The sequence below is a fragment of the Macaca nemestrina genome, chromosome 10, assembly GCF_043159975.1.
Source record: "Macaca nemestrina isolate mMacNem1 chromosome 10, mMacNem.hap1, whole genome shotgun sequence".
Taxonomy (NCBI): Eukaryota; Metazoa; Chordata; class Mammalia; order Primates; family Cercopithecidae; genus Macaca; species Macaca nemestrina.
Genome location: NC_092134.1, coordinates 26,614,847 through 26,639,755, shown reverse-complemented (window position 1 = coordinate 26,639,755; position 24,909 = coordinate 26,614,847). Strand labels below are relative to the sequence as shown.

The 24,909-nt window shown below is 42.5% G+C and overlaps 1 protein-coding gene and 1 long non-coding RNA gene across 8 annotated transcripts in view; one reads left to right on the top strand and one right to left on the bottom strand.

The window, feature by feature from the left end:
- The window catches only part of LOC105497686 (regulatory factor X4), a 178,421-nt gene that overhangs the window by 53,352 nt on the left and 100,160 nt on the right, over nucleotides 1–24,909 (top strand). For all 6 annotated transcript variants that reach the window (XM_071071193.1, XM_011768962.2, XM_011768960.2 and 3 more), the window contains 2 exons: nucleotides 2,071–2,131; nucleotides 17,304–17,427. In XM_071071193.1, coding sequence (XP_070927294.1) covers nucleotides 2,071–2,131; nucleotides 17,304–17,427 — 185 coding nt within the window. The remainder of the gene's footprint in view (nucleotides 1–2,070; nucleotides 2,132–17,303; nucleotides 17,428–24,909) is intronic.
- LOC105497683 (uncharacterized) lies at nucleotides 2,027–15,262 on the bottom strand. Of its 2 annotated transcripts, none has more exons than XR_011608891.1 (4): nucleotides 15,073–15,262; nucleotides 9,443–9,654; nucleotides 8,289–8,430; nucleotides 2,027–2,186 (listed from the first exon to the last, which is right to left on the bottom strand). It is a non-coding gene; the product is annotated as an uncharacterized lncRNA (long non-coding RNA). The 2 variants fall into 2 exon arrangements; XR_011608892.1 differs by lacking the exon at nucleotides 2,027–2,186 and adding an exon at nucleotides 7,348–7,555.

Below are 24,909 nucleotides of genomic sequence, written 5' to 3'. Positions count from 1 at the left end.
CAACAATATCTGCCACAGTGCTTATAAGTAGACATTTAAATCAGAATTACACCAATATTGATACATTTTCATCAATAAGATATTTTCTGGATTCAGCTTTGATGAGCTAATTTTAGAAAAATTTTTCTGTACATCATATGACATTTTCATTTTTTTCCATTTTCATTTTTGTTTTACTTAAACTGTTTTCATAGATACCAATTCTTTTCCATATAAATTTTATGCCACAGATTGATTTCATTTATCTTTTTAATGTCTATATTAAATTTTATTGATAATATTTGTAGGCTTTGACATTATTAGTTTTCTTCTTGAGACTCTTATTTGTCCTAATTATCTTGGGCCAAATTTTGTGAATCAAGGAATTTTATGTTGACTGTTCCTATCAATAATCTTTATTAGGAATTGGATAAGAGACTGATTATATGTGTTTCTCAGTAAATCCATGATGAAATTGTGACAAATTCTTTTTAGATATGCTGAAAATTAATCTGTTGTTCAGACTGTGGTATTGCAGGGCTCAGCAAATCAGGGTCATGTGAGCCAAATCTGGCCTGATGCTTGTGGGGCTGCAAGCTAAAAATGGCCTTTACAGATCAACGTTTGTAATCTATTTAATAATAGGCAACATTAATTCTAATCCCAATTAGAAGAATGTTACCTACACCCCCAAAATTAATTTAATTCTTCTCATTAATAGACATATATTACAAAAATTATATTCAATTATTACTATTACATTGGATTTTTTTTTTTTTTTTGATTCTTGCTCTGTTGCCCAGACTGGAGTGCAGTGGCACGATCTTGGCTCTCTGCAACCTCCGCCTCCCAGGTTCAAGTGATTTTCCTGCCTCAGTCTCCTGAGTAGCTGAGATTACAAGTGTGCACCACCATGCCTGGCTAATTTTTGTATTTTTAGTAGAGACAGAGTTTCACCATGTTGGCCAGGCTGGTCTTGAACTCCTGACCTCAACTGATCCACTCACCTTGGCCTCCCAAAGTGCTGGGATTACAGGTGTGAGTCACTGTGCCTGGGCTTACGTTGAATTTTATCAATAAATATTTCATGGAAACTTGTTTTCTCTTCCGTCATATAAATTCTATACAATATTCTTGATTTTTACTATTGGTCCACAAACCCTAAAATATTTACTATCAGGTCCTTTACAGAAAGTATGTGCTAAACCCTGCTCCATTGCATTGCTAACCCGATTCTTCTCCTGAACACTTACACTTTCCCTACCCTACATTAAGGCTCTGCTTCATTGGGGTTACAAAGAACAAATGGTGAAGAGTTTAGTCTGTTCAGGTTTTCATAACAAAATACCATAAACTGGGTGGGTTATGAACAACAGAGATTTATTTCTCTATTGTTTATCCTCAAAGATTAATTAACAGAGATTTATTCTCCCAGTTCTGGAGGCTGGGAAGTCCAAGATCAAGGCAATAGCAGATTTGGGTGTGGTGAGGGCCCGCTTCCTGGTTCATAGATGGCTATCTTCTCACTATCTTCTCTCTGTCTTCTCAGAGGGGAGAAATGGGTATGAGGAAGCTCTCTGGGATCTCTTTCATAAAGACATTAATTTCATTCATAAGACTCATGACTGATCACTTCCTAAAGGCCCCACCTTCAAATATCATCATCATCTTGGGGATTAGGTTTCAACATATAAATTCTGTGGGGGACACAAATATTCAGTCCATAGCAGTGAGTGAGGTCCCTATGTTTTTAGGGTTGAAATTGTAGTCTGTCCTGCTTCAGTTACGAAAATACCGAGTGGATGAATGTGATCACATTGGTCAGTGATAAAGGGAAATGCTCTTCAAACTCTAACACATTGTGTCAAATAAAAACAAAATTGACATAAGAGTTTTAAAATAAAAGTCAATTTTGCTTTTTTTTGTATTAAAGTATGATGAGTCTAACATGTTGGAAAAGCCAAAATATTGTTTCAAAGCATCAACATTTCAGAGAAACATAGTCGTTTGAAACTTGGGAGAGTCGACACGACTTTTACTTTTTCCTACTGTTTCCTACTGAAGTTAGCTTCTTTTTCTTTCCTTTAACAGATGAGGAAAAAGAAAATAATAGAGCATCCAAGCCCCACTCCACTCCTGCTACTCTGCAATGGTAAGTTTCCATTTTTAGCAAGTTCTCTCTTCAGAGGATGCTCGTATCTTCTTACCTATAGGATAGGATATCACTTGGATATTTTAACATTGTCATAACTTGACATCCCACAACCAACATGAAATCTATTTAATTTGCAGTATATGTAAAATGCTCCACTAGCCTTAGATCTAGCCTGGGGATTGGAATTTTCATATTTTATTTTAGGGTAGATGTTTTTTCTGTTATCCAAACACTGGCAAGGACTGGATTCCCCATGGTGTTATTAATTGATTTTAATAGAATCCATTATTACAATTTATAATAGAAACAGATGTCTGTTGACTCTTACCAATGAACCCTTAATTCATAATTAATTGCAACTATATATAATTATTTTAACATTAATAACACTAACAAGAGTAATCTACTAGAATGGCTTTCTCTTTAATATTCGGCATTCCTGGGCTTGATGAAATATTTAATGATGTTTAAGTGATTGCCTTTGTGTTTGATATTTACAGATAAATTCTCCTCTAAAAGCTTTATTTGGAAATTATGTTGTAGCTTTGAACACTAGAGCTCTCTATGAGATTCACCCCATGGAGAATCTTGGCCATTGAAGGCAATTATTGCCCTAGCAGTGCAGCCCAGCAAATATGAAAGAATTAGGAATGAAGGGGAAGGAAAGAGAAATGGGGAAAAGAAAGGAAGGGGTGCATTATATGCACCCCTCCATGCTAGGCACTTTATATATACGCCTCATTTCATTCTCACAATTCTGTGGAGTTGCTATTGTTGTGCCCGTTTAACTGATGAGGAAAATAAAGCTGAACCAGTTAAATCATTTGCCTGAATAGGCACACAGCCAATCAGTGGCAGAGGCAGGAACCTGGCTGGGTCTCTTTAACTGCAAAGCTCATGCTTGGGAAGAAAGGAAAAGAAACATTAGGAAGGATAGAGAAGAGAGGGCAGATCAGAAAAGGAAGCAGATGGGCTTTAATGAGCAAATCATATTAGATTCTCTAGTCTAATCCATCCAGAGGTGAGAGGAAAACAACACTGGGAGAAAGCACTCAGGAGCGTAACTCAATCTTCTCTAACAAGAGCCTCAGCAGTCAGCTTGTTTTGCTTCAAGAATAGCAAAGGTTGTTTTCAAGAGCTCTATTTCCAGCCTTTTGGCTTCTTTCCATCATTTGTTCCTATAGACCTTTTCCTCATTGCATTTCCTGCTTTTTGCTTTATTTAAAATTCGACTTTACTTCTCAGATCAAATCTCCCCCTTCACCCTTCCCTAAGTATTACAGCCACGCAAGTTCCCATAGTGCCAAGACATCGAATGAGGCATCGATGTAAAGGACTTTGGGAGTGAGAGTTTTTAGAAATGCACGGAATTGACAGACTTTTTTTTCTTTTTTTGAGGTGGAGTCTCACTCTGTTGCCCAGGCTGGAGTCCTATGGCGTGATTTTGGCTCACTGCAACCTCCACCCTCCGGGTTCAAGTGATCCTCTTACCTCAGCCTCCCAACTGGCCGGGATCACAGGCACCTGCCAACACGCCTGGTTAATTTTTGTGCTTTTTGTAGAGATGCGGTTTCACCACGTTGGCTAGGCTTGAACTCCTGACCTCAGGTGACCCTCCTGCCTCGGCCTCTCAAAGTGGTGGGATTACAGGTGTAAACCACCACACTCGGCCAACAGACATTCTTGCTTTAATAACCTGAACATGTCATATGTTTCAGAGTAAAAAATTTGAAAGGAACTAGAAGAAAATCACCTTGTTCATGTCTATTTTTCTGTGGTTGCAGGACATCTGCCTGGCAACAGTGAGACTGTAAATGGTGCGGTCTCTGAAATCAAGCTGTCATGGCTTAACTCCCAGCTCTGCCACTTACAAGCTGTGAAATCTTAGACAAGGTCCTTAATGTCTCTGTGCCTCAGTCTACTCACGTATAAAATGGGGAGAGCAATAGTGTCTAGCTCATAGGGTAGTCATGAAGATGAAATCAGTTGTTCCATAGAAGGTGCTTGAACAGCATCTGGCATGGGGTGGGGGTTCAGTCGATCCCTCAGCTCACACCTTCCTTCTGAGACCCACAAGGACAGCCTGGAGCAGGCCCCGTCTCCTCCCTGGCATAGGCACAGCCACATCTCCTTCTATGCTACCTAATTCTGCACAAAATATCTGTTCTTCTAAATAAAGGGTCACATAGATCATTCCAGAAGAAATTTTACTCTCCAAGTCACAAGGTCAGTGAACTGTTTTTAATGATACGTCTATTTTCAAAGCCAAACCAAATTTGGGAATTTGCACATTTTAGCCTTATTCTTATCAAAAGCCATCAAGTTGTTTAAAGAACATTAACGTTTCCTCTAATTATCTTTATATGTTTTAGAATTTCAGTCATTAACTAATTCAAGAAATGTTTACTGAGCACCTGGTATTTGCTAGGTCCTTGTTCTAGGCTCTGGAAATGCAACGGTGGATGAGGTAGACGAAGAAAAGGAGCCAATGATGGGGGAAATAGGGGAAATATCTATATCTACATCTATAGATATAGATATAGGTAGGTAGGTAGGTAGGCAGATAGAGAGAGAGAGAGAGAGAGAGAGAGAGAGAGAGAGATTTTTTTTTTTTTTTTTTTTGAGACGGAGTTTTGCTCTTGTTGCCCAGGCTGGAGTGCAGTGGCGTGATCTCAGCTCACCGCAACCTCTACCTCCTGGGTTCAAGTGATTCTCCTGCCTCAGCCTCCCAAGTAGCTGGGATTACAGACATGCACCACCACATCCGGCTAATATTGTATTTTTTTGTAGAGACAGAGTTTCTCCATGTTGGTCAGGCTGGTATTGAACTCTGGACCTCATGTGATCCACCTGCCTCAACCTCTCAAAGTGTTGGAATTACAGGTGTGAGCCACCATGCCCAGCCGAAATATATACAGATATAGTTAAACTAATGACACTCAGGGCGCATTAGTTTACGCCTGTAATTCAAGCACTTTGAGAGGCTGAGGTGGGAGGATCACTTGAAGCCAGGAGCTCAAGACTAGCCTGGGCAACATAGTGAGACCCTGTCTCTGCAAAAAACAAAAATCTTAGCTGGGCATGGTGGCATAAACCTGTAGTCTTACCTACTCTGGAGGCTGAGACAGGAGTATGGCTTGAGCCTGGGAGTTCAAGACTGTAGCAGACTGATTGTGCCACTTTACTCGAGCCTGGGTGACAGAGCAAGACCCTGTCTCTATTTTTAAAAATTACTCATGATTGACAGATAAACAAATAATGTATTAGATAGTGAGAAGCGCTGTGCAGAGACTTCAACTTGGCTAATAGGGTAGTGTCTGAGAGGCTATTTCAGGTTGAGCAGTAAGGGCAAGTTTCTCTGAGAAGGTGACATTTCCGTGGATAGATGTATGACACCATGACAGTGCGAAAACCAGGGACAGGGGAATGTTCCAGGTGGAGAGAACAGCTTCTACAAAGGCCCCACTGTTGTAGGTGGCCTCTCCAGATTGAGCAGAGTTCTGCATACAGGTGGTTTATTAGGGCATGTGCCCAGCCTCCACACCCATGGGAGTGTGAGGGACGCTGGATACACAGAGGGGGTGTTGGGCAGTGAAGAGGTTATCACAGAGGCTTCAGCCAATCCTACAGGGAGTTCTGAGGTGGGGACGGCCCATTAAAGATGACCTGAATCAAAGCAACAGATCCAGGCCTTTATCCCCAGCCCCATTGTGCATCACTGGATATAGGCTGCCCCCAGGGTGGGGTGTAACTTGGGAGAGGCAGTTCCCTTCATGTTTTGCTGAGGGTCACTCCTTGGAAGGATTCAGCCTCCCAGCAGGGGGAACAGTGTCTCAGTGCCCCAGGGCAGTCTGGGCACACACAACATCCACCACTCCTTCCTGGGATGGGAGTAGGCTGAGCTTGCTGAAGGACCAGCGAGAAGGTGGCCCATGTGGTTGGAGCATAGCACACAAGGAGGAGAGTGACACAAGATGAGGCGGGAAAAGCGGGCAGGGGAGAGGGTATGGAAGCAGTAAGGAAGAGAAAGTAGGACATTAAACTTAGATAGGAACAGTCATGCTTAAAATGGTGGTGGAGGACGTGTGACCTCCTATGTAAAGCTGCACATGTATCATTTTTTTAAAAATATGGTTTCAGTATAAAAACTTTCTCTCTGAAAAGAGAGTGGATGCACCCTCCATTTTACAAGGAAAAGTGACATAATTTACAGTGTGCCCCCTTTTTGCTCTGGCTGCCATGGGGTTGAGAGCAAAATCTGATGCTTACATACTTTTTCAATCTCTTCTTTCCTTTGTCTAATTTTCTTCTTCTTTTGTAAGCTTAAAAAAAAAATAACAGGATATAAGTAAATTTATCCTGTTGTTCCTTATTGTTCCCCCTGCTGGGAGGCTGAATCCTTTCAAGGAGTGATCCTTAGCAAAACATGAAGGGAACTGCCTCTCCCAAGTTACACCCCACCCTGGGGGCAGCCTGTATCCAGTGATGGACAATTTACTCATATCCTGGGTGCATTTAAAGTATATTTTTGCTTTACTTTTATTTTATTTACACAAGAAATACATTTCCTTGTTAAAAAATTAAAAACATTATAGGTAAGAGTCCAGTCCATTTCTCCTTGTAGTTCTTTGCCTTCTCCTCAAAAGCAACCCTATTACCAGTGAGACATGTGTGTGCATGTGTGCACTTGTGTGTATACATATGTGTAGATATGTATTACAGATATGCATTTGCACACATATGTATCTGTAGAAGTTTCTGAACTGCAGTTTTTAATTTAGCATTGTCTCCTTTATAAAAAGCATGAAGATGTATCACACTAAAAACATGGACCCACAACCTGTTATGCTGTATTGATCCACTACTTGCTTTCTTCCTCAGTAGAATGTCCTGAAGCTACACCTATGGTTCATAAAGAACAACCTCATTTTAACTGCAGCGCAGTGGTCAGCATAAGACAATGGCAGAATTAATTAAGACAATGGCAGAATTAATGTTGCCATTTCCCTTTTTTTTTTTTTTTTTTTGAGACAGAATCTTGCTCTGTCACTCAGGCTGGAGTGCAATGGCGTGATCTCGGCTCACTGCAACCTCCGCCTCCCAGGTTCAAGCAATTCTCCTGCCTCAGCCTTCCAAGTAGCTGGGATTACAGGCACACACCGCCATGTCCAGTTAATTTTTGTATTTTGGTAGAGATGAGGTTTTACCATGTTGGCCAGGCTGGTCTTGAACTTCCGACCTCAAGTGATCCAGCCTCCCAAAGTGTTGGGATTACAGGTATGAGCCACCACACCCGGCACCACTTCCCTTTTGATGAACTTTTAAGTTATGTTCAAATCTCGTCTTTGCCATTGCAAATAGGGCCTCACAGAACATCTTCGTGTGTGCCCCCTTGGACACCGTGGGAGTGTTTCTTCATGTCTGTATCAAGAAGCAGAATTGCTCCATTAACACCTGAAGTGTTGATGGGATTGCAAAATTGCCCATCAAATGGCTTTACCATTTTATATCTTCATCTGCAGTGCAAAATACTTACAAAACAAAACAGGAACCTAACGCTAAGACAAGCATCTCATTCTCTGAGGCATTTATGTCCTTCATGCTGTGCCCTCTCTCCAGCGGCAGTGGCCAGCCCCTGAGGACAGAGAGCAGGGCAGGCGCAGGAAAGGACACTGGCCGCACCACTAAGGCGCCCGCCACCCGCCTGACAGTGCCGAGCTCTCCTGGGACATTTGGCTTGTTATTGGAATTGGGTTAGGAGCTATTTGCTTCTCCTTCTTCCCCTTCCTTGCCACAAACCTCCTCCCCCTCCCCCTAGAACAAATAACACCGCTCTAAGAACAAATAATACAGCAGCCAAGCAGCCTAAAATAATTGGGGCCACGTGATCTGGAGGCAACTCCCAGCAGAAAACAGGCAAATATTGTCAAATGCCTTCTGCCAAACACTTTCCAGCATCCTCGGTCACGAGGGTTAGTAAATCCCAACTCACTGGGGATGGTGAGCGCTGCTGGAATCCCAGCCGCACAATAACCTCTATTCATGCAGAGAATTTCGAAATGGAAAGCAGCCTGTTCCGCAGTCCTGGCCTACTTGCTGCCAACACATGCCCCCTCTGTGCCCCGCCCTCGCCCGCCACCCTTGCCGCCCTTACCCAGAGCTCCTTGTGCGCCTAGTGGGTGGGGACATTTTCCCTTCCAGCAATTTACCGAAGAAATGAGGCTCTTCCAAAAAGGAGGAGGACAGAAGATCAAATTGTCACTTTCAGCGGGGGGATTGGAGGCAGATTTTCCTTTCTGTTGAAAAAAAATAAATTGAGGACTTGGCTGGTTGACAAGCTATCAATATTCCAAATTAATATGAAACAAAAGAAATTTAGAATTTCTCTTTAGAATGTTCTGGAAGGTCATAGGTAAGAAATTGGGTTTGGCATTGTTCCAAAGAAGAAATACATTGAAGTTTTAGACCAGATCACAGCTGCTAGACCAGACTCATTGGATGTAACCGATAACTGACGTTCTGCACCCGTTTGTGACTTGATTCTTACTCAACAGCGGCAGAACATTGTCTGCTTTCATAATATGAGTTAGGTAACATAGTTCTAAAAAGAGAGGCTGAACACTTTTAGCTCTGAATGCAACCAGTGTTGATAGATAATACCGCTAGATGTGACTGTGTCCCTCCAGATGACCTCAGCTACAGATGGAGAAAGGTCAGTTAAGCTGGACAACCCAATGCCAAGGGCAGAAATGTCTCAGGGAATGAGATGCTGTGTTGTGGAGCCACAACTTTTTTTTTAAAAAAAAGTATTTTGTGCTGTGGGTAAATGTGTCAAATGGTAAAGCCATTTGATGGGCAATTTTGCAATCCCATTAGCATTTGAAGCACATGTACCCAGCAGCTCTGCTTCTTGATGCCGGCAGGGAGAAACACTCCCACACAGGTGTGTAAGGGGGCACATATGAAGATGTTCTGCACGGCCCTATTCATAATGGCAAAGTGCAGTAGAGATGAGTAGACACTGGGTATAGGTGGAAAGGGACCGCTGAGGAGGTAGCTTCTGGTAGGGGATGGTGCCAAAATCACCTCAGCTACTGTCCAGGACCACCAGAGTTCTGGGCTGCAAACCCGTAGCCTAGGCCCCAATAGAAGCTTTGGGAACCGAATGGAAATTGCAACACTGTGCTTAATACATTGCCTAGTTTTATCAAAAAAAAAAAAAAGAAAAAGAAAAAAAAAGAAGAAGGGACTTGAATAACCAAAAACTGAGCTGAGAGATTCCAGAAGCTGCCTAAGCCCAGGCCTTACCGGAACACTAGTTCAGTATGTTGTAGGTCAAACCCAGGGTAGGAATCGGATGCTACTGTTCTGGTCCAGTTTAGACATTACAATGGCAGAAAAAAATCTCTGATTCAGTCCATTGCCCCGCATCAGCGAAACCTACACGTTCAGTGCACCTGTGGGATGCCAGGCTTGTCAGGTGATGTCACTGCTGAGCACACCTAATCCTCATGAAAATCCTGTAAAGAAGGCGGGACAGTTACCTGTATTTAAAGAGGAGGAAACCAAGGTAGTCTCTTTCTACACAAAGAGGGGGACATTCCTGACTCCCCAAGAAAATCCTCAACAACGAGGAAGCTGGGTCAGCTGAGGTCCCTTGAGAAATGTCAGGGTCCACACAAACGCATGTTTCTGATTGGCTTGTCTACTTAGCAGCAAAGCATGGCTTAACTGTTGTATAATGAAATAGATTTGTTTTTCGTTTGTTTTATTTTGCTTTGGAGTTTTCTAGACTCAGCCTCAGTCCTAACCAGAGCCCATATGAGCCAAAGCCCACTGTTTTCTATTCATTGGCTGTCTGGTGGTGTTATCTCCCTAGCTCCCATCTTCCTTCTGGTTAACTGTCGGTTTCTTAAAGGCCAGGGCAAGGGTAGTGTCTTCTTGTTCATGGCTGTATTCTACAGTGGCTGGGACATAGTAGGTGCTCAGTAAATATATGCTGACTGACCAAATGCATGTCAGTTTCTAGCACACAGTGAGAACTTTAGAGGCATCATACCTGAGTTCATACTTTTTAGCCTAGCTTTTCCCAGCCGAGTTGCTGTGGACAAGCCACTTTACTTCCTTGACCCTCCATTTCTTCCTCTATGTCCTAGGGCATAGTGTTACTCATCTTGTGCGGGTAGTGAAAGCAAGTATGAACATCGCTAGCGCACGGTAGGCACTTGAAAATGTAAATCAAATGTATTAATATTAACCGTGCTTTTCCTTTAACCACCCAGATAGTAAGATTAATAAAATACCAGAGTCCCTTGACCTGTGCAAAAGCCTGTCTTCCTTCCTGTCAGCCTTTCCTCCTTTCCCCTCCTTCCTCCTGCAGTGTTTACCGACTGTGTAAGGAACCATGTGCTAGGAACCATGTTACAACCATGTTACACCTAGTTACACAGTGCTAGGAACCATGTTAACTTCAATGGGAATTTGGCTTGGTCCCTGCCCTTGAAGGACTTTCAGTTTAAGAGACAAAACATTACCTGAATATTCCACAATATTGTAAAATAATGCTGATCGTTATTCTTTATTGAGTGTTCCCCACAATAAAGGGCCTCAGGCTGTGCATGGATTCTTGTCTAGTCCTCACAGCAAGCTTGGGAGATGGTACAGTTTCTCTCATTTTACAGGTGAAGGAAGTGAGGGAGTTCAAGTAACGTGCCCCAGGCTATACAGCTTGTAAGTGGCGGAAGCAGGATTCAAACTCAGTGATCTCAAACTCTAAAACCGGTGCTGCCTCCTGAGGAAAGCTATTTGGGCCATAAACTATGAGGAACTATGGCCATGCCTGGGAAGTAGTGAGAGCTTTATGAGTAGAGGATGTGGCTTTTCTACAGACATAACAATAGCTGGCATTTAGACCACTGCAGCACTCTACATGTTACCGAAGGAATAAACGAATCTGGCAAGGAGGAAAGGATGAAGAAGTGGTTAGCAGATGGGGTTGGGTGTGCATTGAATGTAGTTCCAAGGAAGAGAAATGTGAGTTGAGCCTTGATGCGTGGAGCATGGTGGAAGAGGTCATCCCCTGCGGTAGGAAGATAACAGATCGTGTGTGGGAGTGGAAGGTGACCAGGTGTGTCTCAGGAGCAGGAAACAGTCCAGTTGGCTGGAAAGAGGTATACGTGTGGGAAAGCAGGCCGGAAAAGGAGCCAGGGGCCTTGGATGCCACGGTCAGGAATCTGGATTTTTGTGGAGAAGGAACAGGGAGCCACTGACGGGTGTAGACTACTGTCTTGTCCTGATTGCTTAGCAAGGGTTTTTTTTTGTTTTGTTTTTTTGTTTTTTTTGTTTTTTTCATAGCTTACAGTCTCAGATCTCTGTGACAACTTCAATGATAAGTTATAATTGTTAATATTTTTAAAAATCCTGTTGCCTTGTAAAGTCTGGGCTTTCTGTAAAAAAAAAAAAAAAAAAAAAAAAAAAAAAAAAAAATTCCTGTTGTCTTTTTTTTTCTTTTTTGGTAAAAGAGAATAAAAAAGTTTCTGTTCTTGACATGTGTTCAAGAACTTGAGAAGTGAGTACTTTGAGCTGATGCAGAGCGACCTTTCCTAAGAATACATCAATCATGCTGCTCCCATGCTATCAAACAGCTGATTGGTTTAACAGATCTCTGTGTATACATATAAGAAATCACAGGTTTAAAATGAGGACAGTGGGACATTATGCCAGGTGCTGAAACATTTGCTTTTCATTTTAAGTGCTGATACAAAGCTTCCTCCATGTGCCCTAGGAGGCCACATGCTGAAACCTTGTGAGGAAGTCTTCTTAAAAATATATAACTCAGATAATGACTCATGTTAGCTAGCAGACTGAGCTCATTATCTCTCCATAATAGGATAGGCTCAATTCAAATATAATCAAGTTGTTAAATAGAAGATAAGGAAAATGGAAGAAGTGCGGAATTTTTTTCTGATCATTAAAAAAAAACCCAGGTATAATGGAGTATTGTTCACCATGTCAGACTAATGATGTCCTCTAAAAGAGAGGAGGAAACGGGAAAATTTCATCAGATATGAAGAAGAATAATTAACTGCCTTTCTTTCTGCCATGCCTTGGTCAGGGAAGTGGACATTCCAATTAGCAACTTTAGTAGACAGACAGAACCTCTGGATTTTGTGAGGTTTGGGCAAAGGTGTCATGATGCTATTCCTGTAGAAACTCATCAAGCATCAAAGGGGCCCTTCCGTGCCAATTACATCCATTTGTTCATAGAGCTTATTAAAATGCTTGGTAGTTATAAGCCACCTAGTTACTTTGAGGCTCAGAAGCTCCGGAAAGAGGAACAAAACGCGGGCTGAAATATACTTATTTAGGAGGCTCTGGCCTTTGACAGGTAACTGTTTAATTAGCTCAGCCTGTGTGAACCATGACTTACACCTATCTGATTTGAATAGTTTGTTGCTGCTATGGGTTCATTTGATGTGATGTTTCTTAACCATGATCTTGTATTTTAATCTTGACCTCTTGGCCAGATTTAGTGAGCACACAAGTCACAAGAACAACAAACGGAAACTGAGGCACAGGGAGCTTAAATAAAGTAACTAATGAGTGAAGGTGCCAGGAATGTCCTTGGAAACTCATGCTGTTTGACGCCGCATTTGAAAGCATGATTTTCACCCTTAACTGTCCTCTCCTTCTGCATTTCTGATCGTGGGGAATGGAGCCCTCCATTCATGCATTCTGCCCAGTTAGGAACCTGAGAGTTTGCCTGGTTGCTCCTGTCCTCCTCACATCTGGCAGCATGAGGCCCACACCCTAAGTGTTATCTCTGCCCCCACAACCACTGCTTCAGTTCATGCCACATCATTTCCTGCCAGAACTATTATAGTAGCTCCTAATTGGTCTCCTGTGTTCATTCATTCATTCAACAAGTCCTAATTAATCAGCCACTACGTGCCAGGCTTTGATCGTCCTCCTGGGCCACCTCCCCTAGAGGCGCAGAGCAAACTTTCCAAAGAATGCATTGAGCATGCCACTCCCATGCTTAAAAAAGAATCTAATTGGTTTTAAAGGATTTCTATCAATTTAAATAATCATATGCAAGATGAATTCTGAATGGTTTGAAATGCACATTTGTTTAGTATGTTCATGGATTTTTTTTTTAGCCAAAAAAAATCTAGGAAGCCATTAGCAAAAATAAGCAAAAAGGGATACTTTTATCTTCCCCACAACTTGTCATACACAAAATTGCAGTTGCCCAAATTGTTCTTACGTATGCATGAGAATGGAAAATGTTCCACTACAAGTGTTGAAGTCAAATCTCTTTTAAAAACTGCTTAATGGAACTCTCAAAAGTCAAAGATGGCCAGGCACGGTGGCTCATGCCTGTAATCCCAGCACTTTGGGAGGCTAAGGCGGGAGGATCATTTGAGGTCAGGAGTTCGAGACCAGCCTGGCCAACATGGAGAAACCTCATCTTTACTAAAAATACAAAAATTAGCCAGGTATAGTGGTGGGTACCTGTAATCCCAGCTACTCAGGAGACTGAGGCAGGAGAATTGCTTGAACCCGGGAGGCGGAGGTTGCAGTGAGCCAAGATGGCACCACTTCACTCCAGCCTGGGTGACAGAGTGAGACTCTGTCTCAAAAGAAAAAAAAAAAGTCTAAGATGACACCTATGAGACAGGTGTTTCGTTGTTGTTTTTGTTGTTTGACGTTCTTTTATTATACTCAAGCCATTCCTGGCAAATAGAACATATTAAGCTTTAAATTATTGTTTAAATTATTAAACTATTATTAAATTAAATTTGTTTAAATTAATGTCAGTTATTGTTGTTATTGATGATACTATTATCATTATCATTATTATTATTCCTATAGCATCCTGGAAGAAGAGTCTTTGTTTCTTTCAGTCCTCCTGAGTACAACTCTACTGCCTTCTTCTGAAAATAACATTTTTATAGTAACTCTTCAACTCCAAGGGAGTGCTAAATTCTTAAGCCAAATAATATCCATTTGTGTGGCATTTAAAGACTCCCTCCACCTCCCATGGTTCTTCCCTTTAGATACCCCTTCCTTCTCTCTCCACTTGGATCGGCATCTCCATCATTCAAAACACATGGCACTGTCTCCCATCCTCGCTGTTCTACTTGCCTGGAACCTCCCTCCCTCCCCCAACTACTATGGCAGAATACCAGAGAGGTTTGGACTGAGACAAACCCTCCTATTTACTAGCTGCATGACTGGGTAAATGAGTTACACCCTCTGAGCCTCAGATTCCTATCCTGAAACATATGTATAAATACCTACCTCATACCATACAGTTATTGTGAGATCAAATGAGACCATGGATACCCAGGGCCCAGCACCTAGTAAGAGCTCAACAGATGCTAGCTGTTGTTGTTGTTTGTTGTTACACAATTCCAAACCCAATTCTTCCATGAAACTTTAATTATCTACTCTCATCTACACATCAATCTCTCTGTTTTCCCACCTTCAACTATACCTATGGTCATGAGTTTATAGTAATTAAATATTATTTCTTATGCATGCTTCTCCCCAAATAGACTGCAAAGTTAACTAGGACATAGATCATGTCTTATGCCAATACAAGTGCCTACAGGAGCCAGACAAGGAACAGAAAATAGACAGGGTACAAAGAAATAGGGAGGAGTGAGGACTCTGGCCAACTCCAGGGCACATGTAGCTCTGGCCAATTGTTGTCGTGCGGGAATATGGGTCCAGTGTTGCCAGATCTCAGCTTTTTCAAAAGAAGCCAGAAATCCAGATTCTTATGTGCAATGTCCTGAATTTTAAAAATTGGGCCAACACTGTTCAGGCCAAAACAAAGCATGTCTGTGAGACCCCAGTTTGAGAAAGCTGTCTTATTCAGATGGCCCCTACAAGTTTGTACGCGAGCTGGTTATTTGGACCTCTGAACTCACTTTTATAGAGAAACAATGCCGTGAATGGCAGTTAGGGGTCCAGGCTAACCTCCCAGGCTGATTTCATTCATACTGGACCTGAAGCTTAGGACAGTCCTAAGAAACCTGTTCTTTATGTGAAACCCTTTTCCCACCGGAAAACACACTTAGAATTCCAATTTATGATGTCAGAGACATACATCAGAATGTAAGCCTGTTCAGGACAGGACCATTGTTTTGTTCACCACTGTTTCCTTAAAATCTAGAACATCGCCTGGCACTTAGTAAATACTTGTTGAGTTAAAGGTTATCTATGTCTTTGTCCATCTGTCTACCATTAATCTGTTCACTGTATGCAAACATGAACTATCTTGCTCATTGTGATATCCCCAGTGCCTGGCAGGTGATAAGATCAATAAATATTTGTTGAATGAATAAATGACTGAAATAATCTATCCATAAGACACTTACTGACCACCTACTGTGTGCCAAGGAATATGCTGTATCTCAAGGATGCAGAAGTGACTCAGACACTATCCCAGCCTCAAGGAATTTGATCACCTAGAAAGGATTACATCAACTGTTTCTGGGAACATTTCTAACAACCATCCCAAGTTACTCAGTGTTCCCTATCCCAGAAGACGGGGAGTGGATGAGATGATCGGGGACTGTTCGGCACCAGGTTTTGTCTTGGTGCTGACAGGTCTGTGTCCCTAGGGTTGTGTTCCCCCTCTGCGGGGTTTGGATATGAAATGATTGAACCGATGTTCTTGCAATCACATGTTGGAATGAGTTGAACAAGCGCTGCCCTTTCAAGTGGGCACCTTGGGGGGCCGTGTCCTCATTCCACTTCACTTACGACAGTGCTGGGCCACTTCTTTGGCAAATGCTCTCAGAGGGAGTTTTGAAGCCACTTGAGGACATTTGTTTCATCACTTTGGAATTACGCCTTATTTTTGACCCAAAAAATTGGGGCTGGGGGATGGGTTTCCAGTTACTTTATCCCCCAAACTTGCTTCCAAATCACTTTGGGTTGTTTCCTAAAATCTAGTTAATGATCAAAGGAGAAATGTTTCTGTTGGTGAGTTGATTTAGCAGTAGGTGCCCCAGGCTTCGAAGGCATGACCCTAAGAGAAGTTCCCAAATTGCCTTGTGCCACAGCAGTTTTCTTGGGAAAGGTATTTAACTTCCAGAGTGCCTAGGACAATGGAGGCAAGATACATTTGGATGCCTACATTCTGGTGTTTGGGTTAAAGAATAATAAATTATTTAAACCCTGTATCTAATTTTTGTTTATATCCCCAATATCTAGCACAGAGTCAGGACATATCGTGCCCAAAAATGTTTTCTGGAGAGGAAGAATGAATTATGAGGAGGTCTGACGTCTTCTCAGTGCTTCCCATGCACGTGCCAGGCACGATGCGGATGCTTGTCACACATTACCTCATCTAATCATTATAACCACTTTAGAAGGCACTTACAATTCAGTCCCTCCAAAAGGAAACTGAGGCCTGAGCTTCATTAAGTAACTTGCCCAACGTCACCAAGCCAGCAAGTGACAAGGCTGGGATGTAAACCCAGTTGTAGAAAATCTCTCCTATAGAATTCCTAACAGAGACTCAGTAAGAAGGTAATGGGTATAGAATCATTACCCCTAGCACAGCAGAGAAGAAGAGGATTCTAAAGTAATCACGGAGCCAACTTCCTTCTCTGGTCATGAGACCTCCCTTCAGTCAGCAGATTAGTGGCTGTACAGCTGTATAGGCCTCTCTCAGGGCATTGGTTTTCCAGACAATCCCCCTCCATTGCGTTTGTCAGCCAAGGAGCTCCAAGATGTTGACACATCCTCCTTTGGCTTTTAGCTATTACAAGTGGCTCCTCAAGTGGGTCTGTGGTTCATTCCTGGCTGATTGGGGCATCCACAAGACCCTATGTAGTTTTTGGAGTTTGCAGGTATCTGATCTAGCCAGAACAAGGCCAGGCCAATAACAGTACAGAGTAGAGGATCTGGGAATTTGGGCTGAAAAAGTAGCCTCGTGTTATACCCAAAGGGGCCAGGATTCTGACACTGCCAAGCCACTCATGCCAGGCTTGACCTTGGGTAGCTTGCTTTGCCTTCCTGGGCCCCAGCTTCTCCACCTGTAGAAAGAACGCTATTTTTAAGGTCTGCCCATCTCTGGAGGACTAGAAAGAACAGACCGTTCTTGCTTGGGGAAGGTAACACATTGCTCATTGGGCGTTTATTTCCCTAGGCTGGAGGAGAACTATGAGATTGCAGAGGGGGTCTGCATCCCTCGCAGTGCCCTCTATATGCATTACCTGGATTTCTGCGAGAAGAATGATACCCAACCTGTCAATGCTGCCAGCTTTGGAAAGGTGAGTCCAACCTCATCAGGCTTGTCCTCCCCACCACCCCAACTTTAAGTCATTTATACACGGTTTTAAAGCATTTTAGCTATTTTTTTTTTTTAATCAAAGTACTTACTTTGGTACTTTGACAACTTCAACTTCACTGTAATACTTTGCTATCAAAATTTCAAACAATTCAAAAACATTGTAAAGTAAGAAGGGTATGTCTAACTTGAATTTCCTCAGTACTTAATTTTCACAAAGCAACTTATTTTCTCTGAGGGGCAAATATTGAACTCAGAAGTGTGTTACACGGATGTCAATCAACCTGGGACAGGCAACCTTCTTGGCTTAGTCATGTAGATGCTTGGAGAAACTGGAAATGGCCCTGTATCCTTAGATTGGAGGTGTGGGAGTCCTCTGCAAGGAGGGGTACTATTTGCATTATCACCACAGTCCTAACTGTTCTCTTTCCACCTTATAATAAAAATACAATCCACATTTAGAGCCATGTCTACAAAAAATTGTTAGCACTGATCATTCCCATTTAATAGGCCAAGGAAAGCTGTTGGGACATTCTTTAAGATTGATCATTTATTTATTCGATGGCTAAAAATCTGCATTTTACACCAAAAAAACACCCAATTTGAGTCAATACACCTAAACCCTTCCTCCTTTTGTTAGCTTCATTTTTCTACGTGTAATTTTTCCTGCATCTGCTAACAAAAATAGGCTTGTTCTGTACCACGATTCTTTATCAGTTTTCTGAGTGCAGGAATACGAAGGGCTGAAATGGCAGAAAGAGGTCAGTGTATGAGTTTCAGGAATTCCCTTTTCAGATCCCCAGCAGATAAATCATCAGTAGGAAAAAACAAAGAGCAGTGTTAGGGCTGGGCCAACCACCCTGGAGAGCCCAAAAACGGAGTGGCTGAGAAATGGCTCCATTCAATAAATTGGGAGGATGCTCTATGATGACTTGGGGAGGAAAAAATGTTTTTGTGTTGATTAACACAATTTCTCCAAAGTGAAAGGGATGTTTTTTAAAAGTCAATGGAGAAACCACCTTTGACTATTTCTTTCATTCATTTCTTCAGTCCTTCAGTATTGGTAGAGACTGGCTGTGTGGCAGGCCCTGTGTTAAGTAGTGGCAGTGGGGACCCAGAAAGGAACTCGGTATGGCTCTGCTATGGAGGTGCCCCTCAGCAGGTGGGAGAAGGGAGAGCACACACTGTGGATGTGTATGCTACCAGAGCTTGGTCAGGTGTTTGCGGTCCTGGAATATTCAGTGGCACCTACAAACCCCCTCGCAGAGGCCACAGTGGAGAGCCCAAATGAGGCCTCTTACGTACGGGCTGGGGGACAGGTTAGGTGAACCAAAAGACCAGGAATCCTCAGTTTCCTGGACTTATTATCTAACCTCTCTGAGCCTCAGCTGCCCCAGCTTCCTCAGGGGGATGTTGCAAGAGTCAACTAAGATGATGTCGGTGGATGATGGAAGGTACTGTTTACTCAGTCATCCAGTAACTCAGACATTTATTAAGCACCTACCATGTGCTATTACAACTGTTGCTGTTACGAATTTCGCGTGAGATGTCTGTGCATAACAAATATAAGAATATTTGTTAGCTTATATTCTGCAAAACAAACAAGAACCCTCACCACTTTTAGAAACTTGGATTTGCCTGCATAAGAAGCCTCTATTCTCTTTTTCTCAACTACTTTTGTAACCCTATTAGCTTGTGGTTTTCTTGACCTCCTGATCTGGGTAAAATCAGTTTAAGCTCACGCCTTCACCTCAGCACCCCAGTCCCATTTTCAGTTTAAGTCTCAAGCCTGCCCCAAGACTTCAGCAAATCTCAAAGCATTTGCATTCTCAGGGTCACCTTGACTTGGGACTCTTCCTTCTGGTCATTAGCCATGTGTGGCTGTTTAACTTAAAGTTAAACAAAATAAAAACTTCAGTTCACTAGCAGTTGTATTAACCACATTTCAAATACTCAAGAGCCACATGTGACTAGAAGCTACCATATTGGGCAGTGCAGAATGGAACGTTCCCAGCATCACAGAAAGTTCTATCAGACAGTCCTGTGTTACACTGCAGTGAGTCAAGGAGGAAACTCAGCACCCCCTTTGCTTTTCACAAGACAGCCCACAGGAAGCCTCTGTGATCCCAGTAGAGTGAGATTTGTAGGAGAGGTTTACATCCCAAACAGGGTTTACTTCCCAAACAGGGTCCTACGGAACAGACATACCCCACTTCAAAATGCTCTTCAGTCTCTTCACCACAGTGGGGGCTTACTGGTCCCGCCCCTGCTGGTTCCCAAAACTAGTCCCAGCCCTTCTCCACCCTGCTGTCTCCCTTTTTTCCTCTTCCATCTCCCTTCTCCTCATTCTCCTCTCCCCCTCCTCCTTGAGACACCCCCCACCAAATGTCTCTCTTCTGCAATCTTTGGTTTCTGCTGACATCTATGCCCGTAGAGGTATCTCACTTACCCCAAATAGCTTGTCAAATTATTTTTCCGAACAATACATTTTCTCCCTAAGAATTATACTGCCAGCTGCTTCCAAAATAGTCATTAAAAAAAAAAAATCTAAACTCCATCTTATCTTCAGCCTGAAAACAAGGAAATACTCAAATGGCATTAAGAGCACAAATGCAAATGCTCTGTGCAGCTGCCTTGCCATCAATTTCGAATGCACTGGGAACTGGGGCTGTCCTTCCAGCCACAGAGGACAGGAGCTGCCTGCTAAGGGTTTCCACACTGAGCTTGCTGGATTGAAATCCCAGACACATTTGCCTTTCCTGAGGATTCCAGCATGCTGCAGCTGTCATCTCCTTGAGAGAAAGGGACTAGTTGTTCTGTGAAACTTTGAGGTGAAATCGTGGACAGTCTTCCTTTGAGCAGATCCATCCAAACTTATGATTCATTGATGAACTTTTAACTTAGAGCAGACGAGGTTTAATATTTCAGCTTAGCTTTTGGAGAACAAATATATCAGTAGTAGTCTCTACCCAGCTTGCAAGTGGGCTGAGGCAATACAGAGATCAATGCTGAAGCTGTTCCCCAGGGTGACCTGGTTGGGATACCATTCTTCATAAAGTAGGTGGCAGCCATTGCTTCGCTGCAAGTAAGATCTGAAATATAAATCCTCTTTCCAAGTCTCTGGCCAAGCCCCATAAGCACCAACTTCCAGTAACGCTGTATTGACTTTGGGTCCCAGAATTAATTTAGGGAGTGTAGAGAATGTGAAAGCTTCTAGCTGAACTGGTCTTGTACCTGCTTTCTCTGTTAAGGGTAATAAAAAGTCACCCGACTTGGAGTCATTGAACTTTTCTGAGCTCGCATTTCCTTATCTTTAGACAGGAATAATCCCTCACGAAACTAGGGATAAAATGAGACAGTGCTTATGAGGGTGTTTTTTGAAACTATAAAGTGCTCTGCCCATCAAAAAAATCATCATTCTCTAAATGAGGGCCTCATTCCATCTTACCTCCTGTATTTCCTTACCGTGCTTTATTTTTCTTTATAGCATTTATCATGACTTGAAATAGATATATTTATACATTTATACAGTATAGTTTTCTCTCTCTCTACAGATATATAGCTAACTTTCCCTACTGCTATTCTAGGCTTGCCAAATATCTGTATCTATATCTATATCTACACCTACCATGTGAGTATAGAGAAGCATTATATATACATAATGATTTTGTTTTGTCTGTCTCCTCTAGAATGAAAGCTCTATGAGGACTTTTTTGTTCATTATGCATCCCCTACACCCGGAACAATGCCTGGCACAGAATAAGCCCTCAGATATTTGTTACATGTTGTATGATTTATATTTACATTACTTGTCAGGGATGATGTGAATCATTTTTAGGTATGTGAACTCATTTAACCTTCATGATAATAACTCTATGAAACTGGTGTTGTATCCATTTTCCTTTAGCCCATTTACTGAGTAGGAACGAACTTATTGAGGTACACGTGGAAACTAGCTGTATTTTTACTTACTTTGAAAAATCGCCTTCAGAGTTCTCTGTCCAACTCTTCCTGTTCTGATGATGATGTCTTCAGAGGAAATCCCACAGCATCTGGCCATGTTCACCCATCACATCAGTCTTGGTTGAATAATTACAGCTCATTCTCAGCTATTAAAAAGTGCAGTTCAGTCCAATTTAAAACTTCAATCTCACATCTAAGTCAGGGCTTCTTCCTCCTTGTGGCTTAAAATTTGCTCTGGGAAAGAGGGGTAGGGTCAGCTTTTTCTCCTTCCTTTTCTGGCTCCTCCAGGGTTGGGGGTGGGAGACAGTAGAGGAGGAAAGGCAAGAGTCATTCGACCAACTGGTGCTCACTGGGGGCTTCTCCTAGCTATCAATGCCTTCTGCTATGACTGTCACCCAAATGCTGGGGCCAGGGGTCCTGTCATAGGTTTTGGGGGAGCCACTGTGGATCTCTGTCCACATTAACTGAGAGATGCACTCTCTAGCCAACCTCCTACCACCTCCACTCACAGGCTGCTTTGGCCCTGCAGGTAACTGAGGAGTCCCTCTGTCGCTCTGTTATTGTGTTGGAAGCTTCTGGCCAACTCACTGCACACTGTTTACACCCTGATTCTTAGAGATGCCCAGAGGAGCCCCACAAAGCAGAACTGGCAGATAGAACTCAATGAAGCATAAACAAAAAATAGCTTTGCTTTGTTCCAAGTTTGTCTGTGGCTCACTTCCTTCCCTGACCCCTGATGGTTGCATGGCAGATTGAATAGCTTTTGGGTTATTGATTATAAGAACAAGCATCTTCTCAATAATTTAGACTCTCTTTTAGATGTTAAAACTCCATCCAGTCCAGTTCTTGAATTTAAAACTGCAGTCTCACATCTACTTCAAAACTCCTCCCTAGCCCAGCTTGGGTCTGCCTATCTCTGGCTTGGACACCCACAGTAAGGAAGGGAAGAGTGTGATCTGATCTTCTTCCCTTCCCTGGCCTTTCCCTCCTGCTCCTGGTCCCTTTAGGTGTGTTAGACTGAGAAAAAATACTTCCAGAATATAACTCTAGCTCTCCAGGGAAACAGTGAAATAAATTTTTAGAGAACAACAGAACTATAAATTGAAACAAACATATAGTAATAGGGATCAGAATTGGCATGCACTTGATGTTGTCCAAGCTTACCAATAGGCAGTTTTTTAACAGATGGTAGAAGTGTCTAGCTCTGTCTAACTTAGAATGCAACATTCAGTTTTCATACAATTAAATAGCAAACATTTATGTAGGGCTTTGTGTATACCTGGTACTGTTCTAAGCACTTTACATGTATCAACCTTGTATAGTCCTCTAAATAACTCTATGAGGTAGATACTGTTATTGTTCCCATTCCATGGATGGTAAACTGAGTCCCAGAGAAGTTGGGTGATTTGCCAAGTTCACACAGCCAGTAAGTGGTGGACTTAGGATGTGAACCAGGGAAATACGGCTCCAGAGCCCATGCCCTTAGCCACCTCGTTTACACAGGATGAGTTATTTCAGGGCTAGGCTAGGTATGTGTGGAGGCAGGTTTTGTGTACACACTTGTCCTTTTGACTTTGTTGTAGTCGTTAGTAGTCATCTGGTGACCTCCTAGGTGACGGAATTTTGGAGAGAAGTCTCAGCCTCTCTGTATCTCAGGGGTCAAGTGTGCTGACCACTACAGTTGAGAAATGCTTTCGCAAATCTTCCCAGCTGGGGTGTTCTGGGTACTGTGGAGTCTGGGGTACTGAGTACTACCACCCCCAGCACCCGGGTTCATCCATTTATCTGATATTCATTTATCTTATGTCTGTGTGGGTCAAGTTCCATGCTGGGAGATGGGATGCAGAGTGAAGTCTGCCTTTGAGGTAACAACCCTGTAGAAGAGACATATACACATGAGTGACTGCAAAACAAGATGGCAAATGCACTTCCCAAGTATGAATGCAAGATTGGAAGGACACAGGATTGGAAGGATGCTTCCTCCTTGTGGGGGTGAGGGGCAGCCTGAGAACCAGGCTAGTCATGGAAAAGCTCCAGGTACTGAGCATCCCCCTCCCTCAGCCCACAACCCTGGAAGATCCATGAAAGCTAAAGTGAGTGTTTTAATTTCACCAGAAACCTCCTTCTCCTGCTTGACCACTTGTCTTTCAGAAACTCTAAAACAAAAACTCTACCCACACAAAGATGGAACATCACTGCATTTGGCCAACAAGCTAAACCTTTTCAGAAAGAAAAACTGAGCCTCAGATTTTTGAGCAAAGAGAACATCTCTAACCTACAAATGAGTTGCTTTCCAAGCATTTGAAAGATGCATTTCAGTAGAGCATTTCAGTCCTCAACCCCTGGTCTGTGGACTGGTACTGGTCCATGGCCTGTTAGGAACTGGGCCACACAGCAGGAGGTGAGTAGGTGGGCGAGTGAGCGAGCGTTACCTCTTGAGCTCCACCTCCTGTCAGATCAGTAGTGGCATTAGATCTTCATAGGAGTGAGAACCTTATTGTGACCTGTGCTTGCGAGGGATCTAGGTTGTGTGCTTCTTATGAAAATCTAATGCCTGATGATCTGAGGTGGAACAGTTTCATCCTGAAACCATTCCTTCAACCTGTCCGTGGGAAAATTGTCTTCCATGAAACCAGTCCCTGGTGCCAAACAGGTTGGGGACTGCTGCAGTAGAGGCCACAAAGTGAAAGAATGTCTTCTTCAACTAACACTTATTGAGGGTCCCCCATGTGCTGTAGCCCAGGAATTTCCAATAATGTCAGGTTTTGAGCCCTGAACTTAAGGATCTATCACCCTTACTCACCATGTGATGATGGGCAGGTCCTTTTCCCTCTCTGAACCTCACTTCCTCCATCTATCAAATGGTGAAGTTAGTCTACAAGCATATGAGGATCCTTACCATATTAGCCCAAAACACTTTTCAACTAGAAATCATAAAATAGCTAACACTGACTCTGTGCCAGTTCCTGGGTAAGACCTTTTCATGGATTATCTCATTTTAATCCTTGCATACTCTGTGAATGAGATGCTGTGATTTGGGTTTTTTGTTTGTTTGTTTAAAACTTTTTAAAAGAGAAATTTTAGTTTTAACAGCAAAGAATACATTGTACAGAGATTTCTCATATACCCCCATCCCCACACTTGCACAGCCTCCCCCATTATCAATATCCCTCACCAGAGTAGTACATTTGTTACAACTGATGAACCTACATTGACACATCATCACCCAAAGTCCATAGTTTACATTAGAATTCAATCTTGATGAATTCACTTACATTGGTGAATTCACTCACATTCTGTGAGTTTGGACAAATGTATAATAACATGTATCCATTGTTTTGGTATCATGCAGAGTATTTTCACTGCCCTAAAAATCCCCTGTTCTCTGCCTAGTCCTCTCTCCCTGTCCCCTAACCCCTGGTAACTATTGCTCTTTTTACTGTCTCCAGTTTTGCCTTCTCCAGAATGTCATATAGTTGGAATCATACAGTATGTAGCCTTT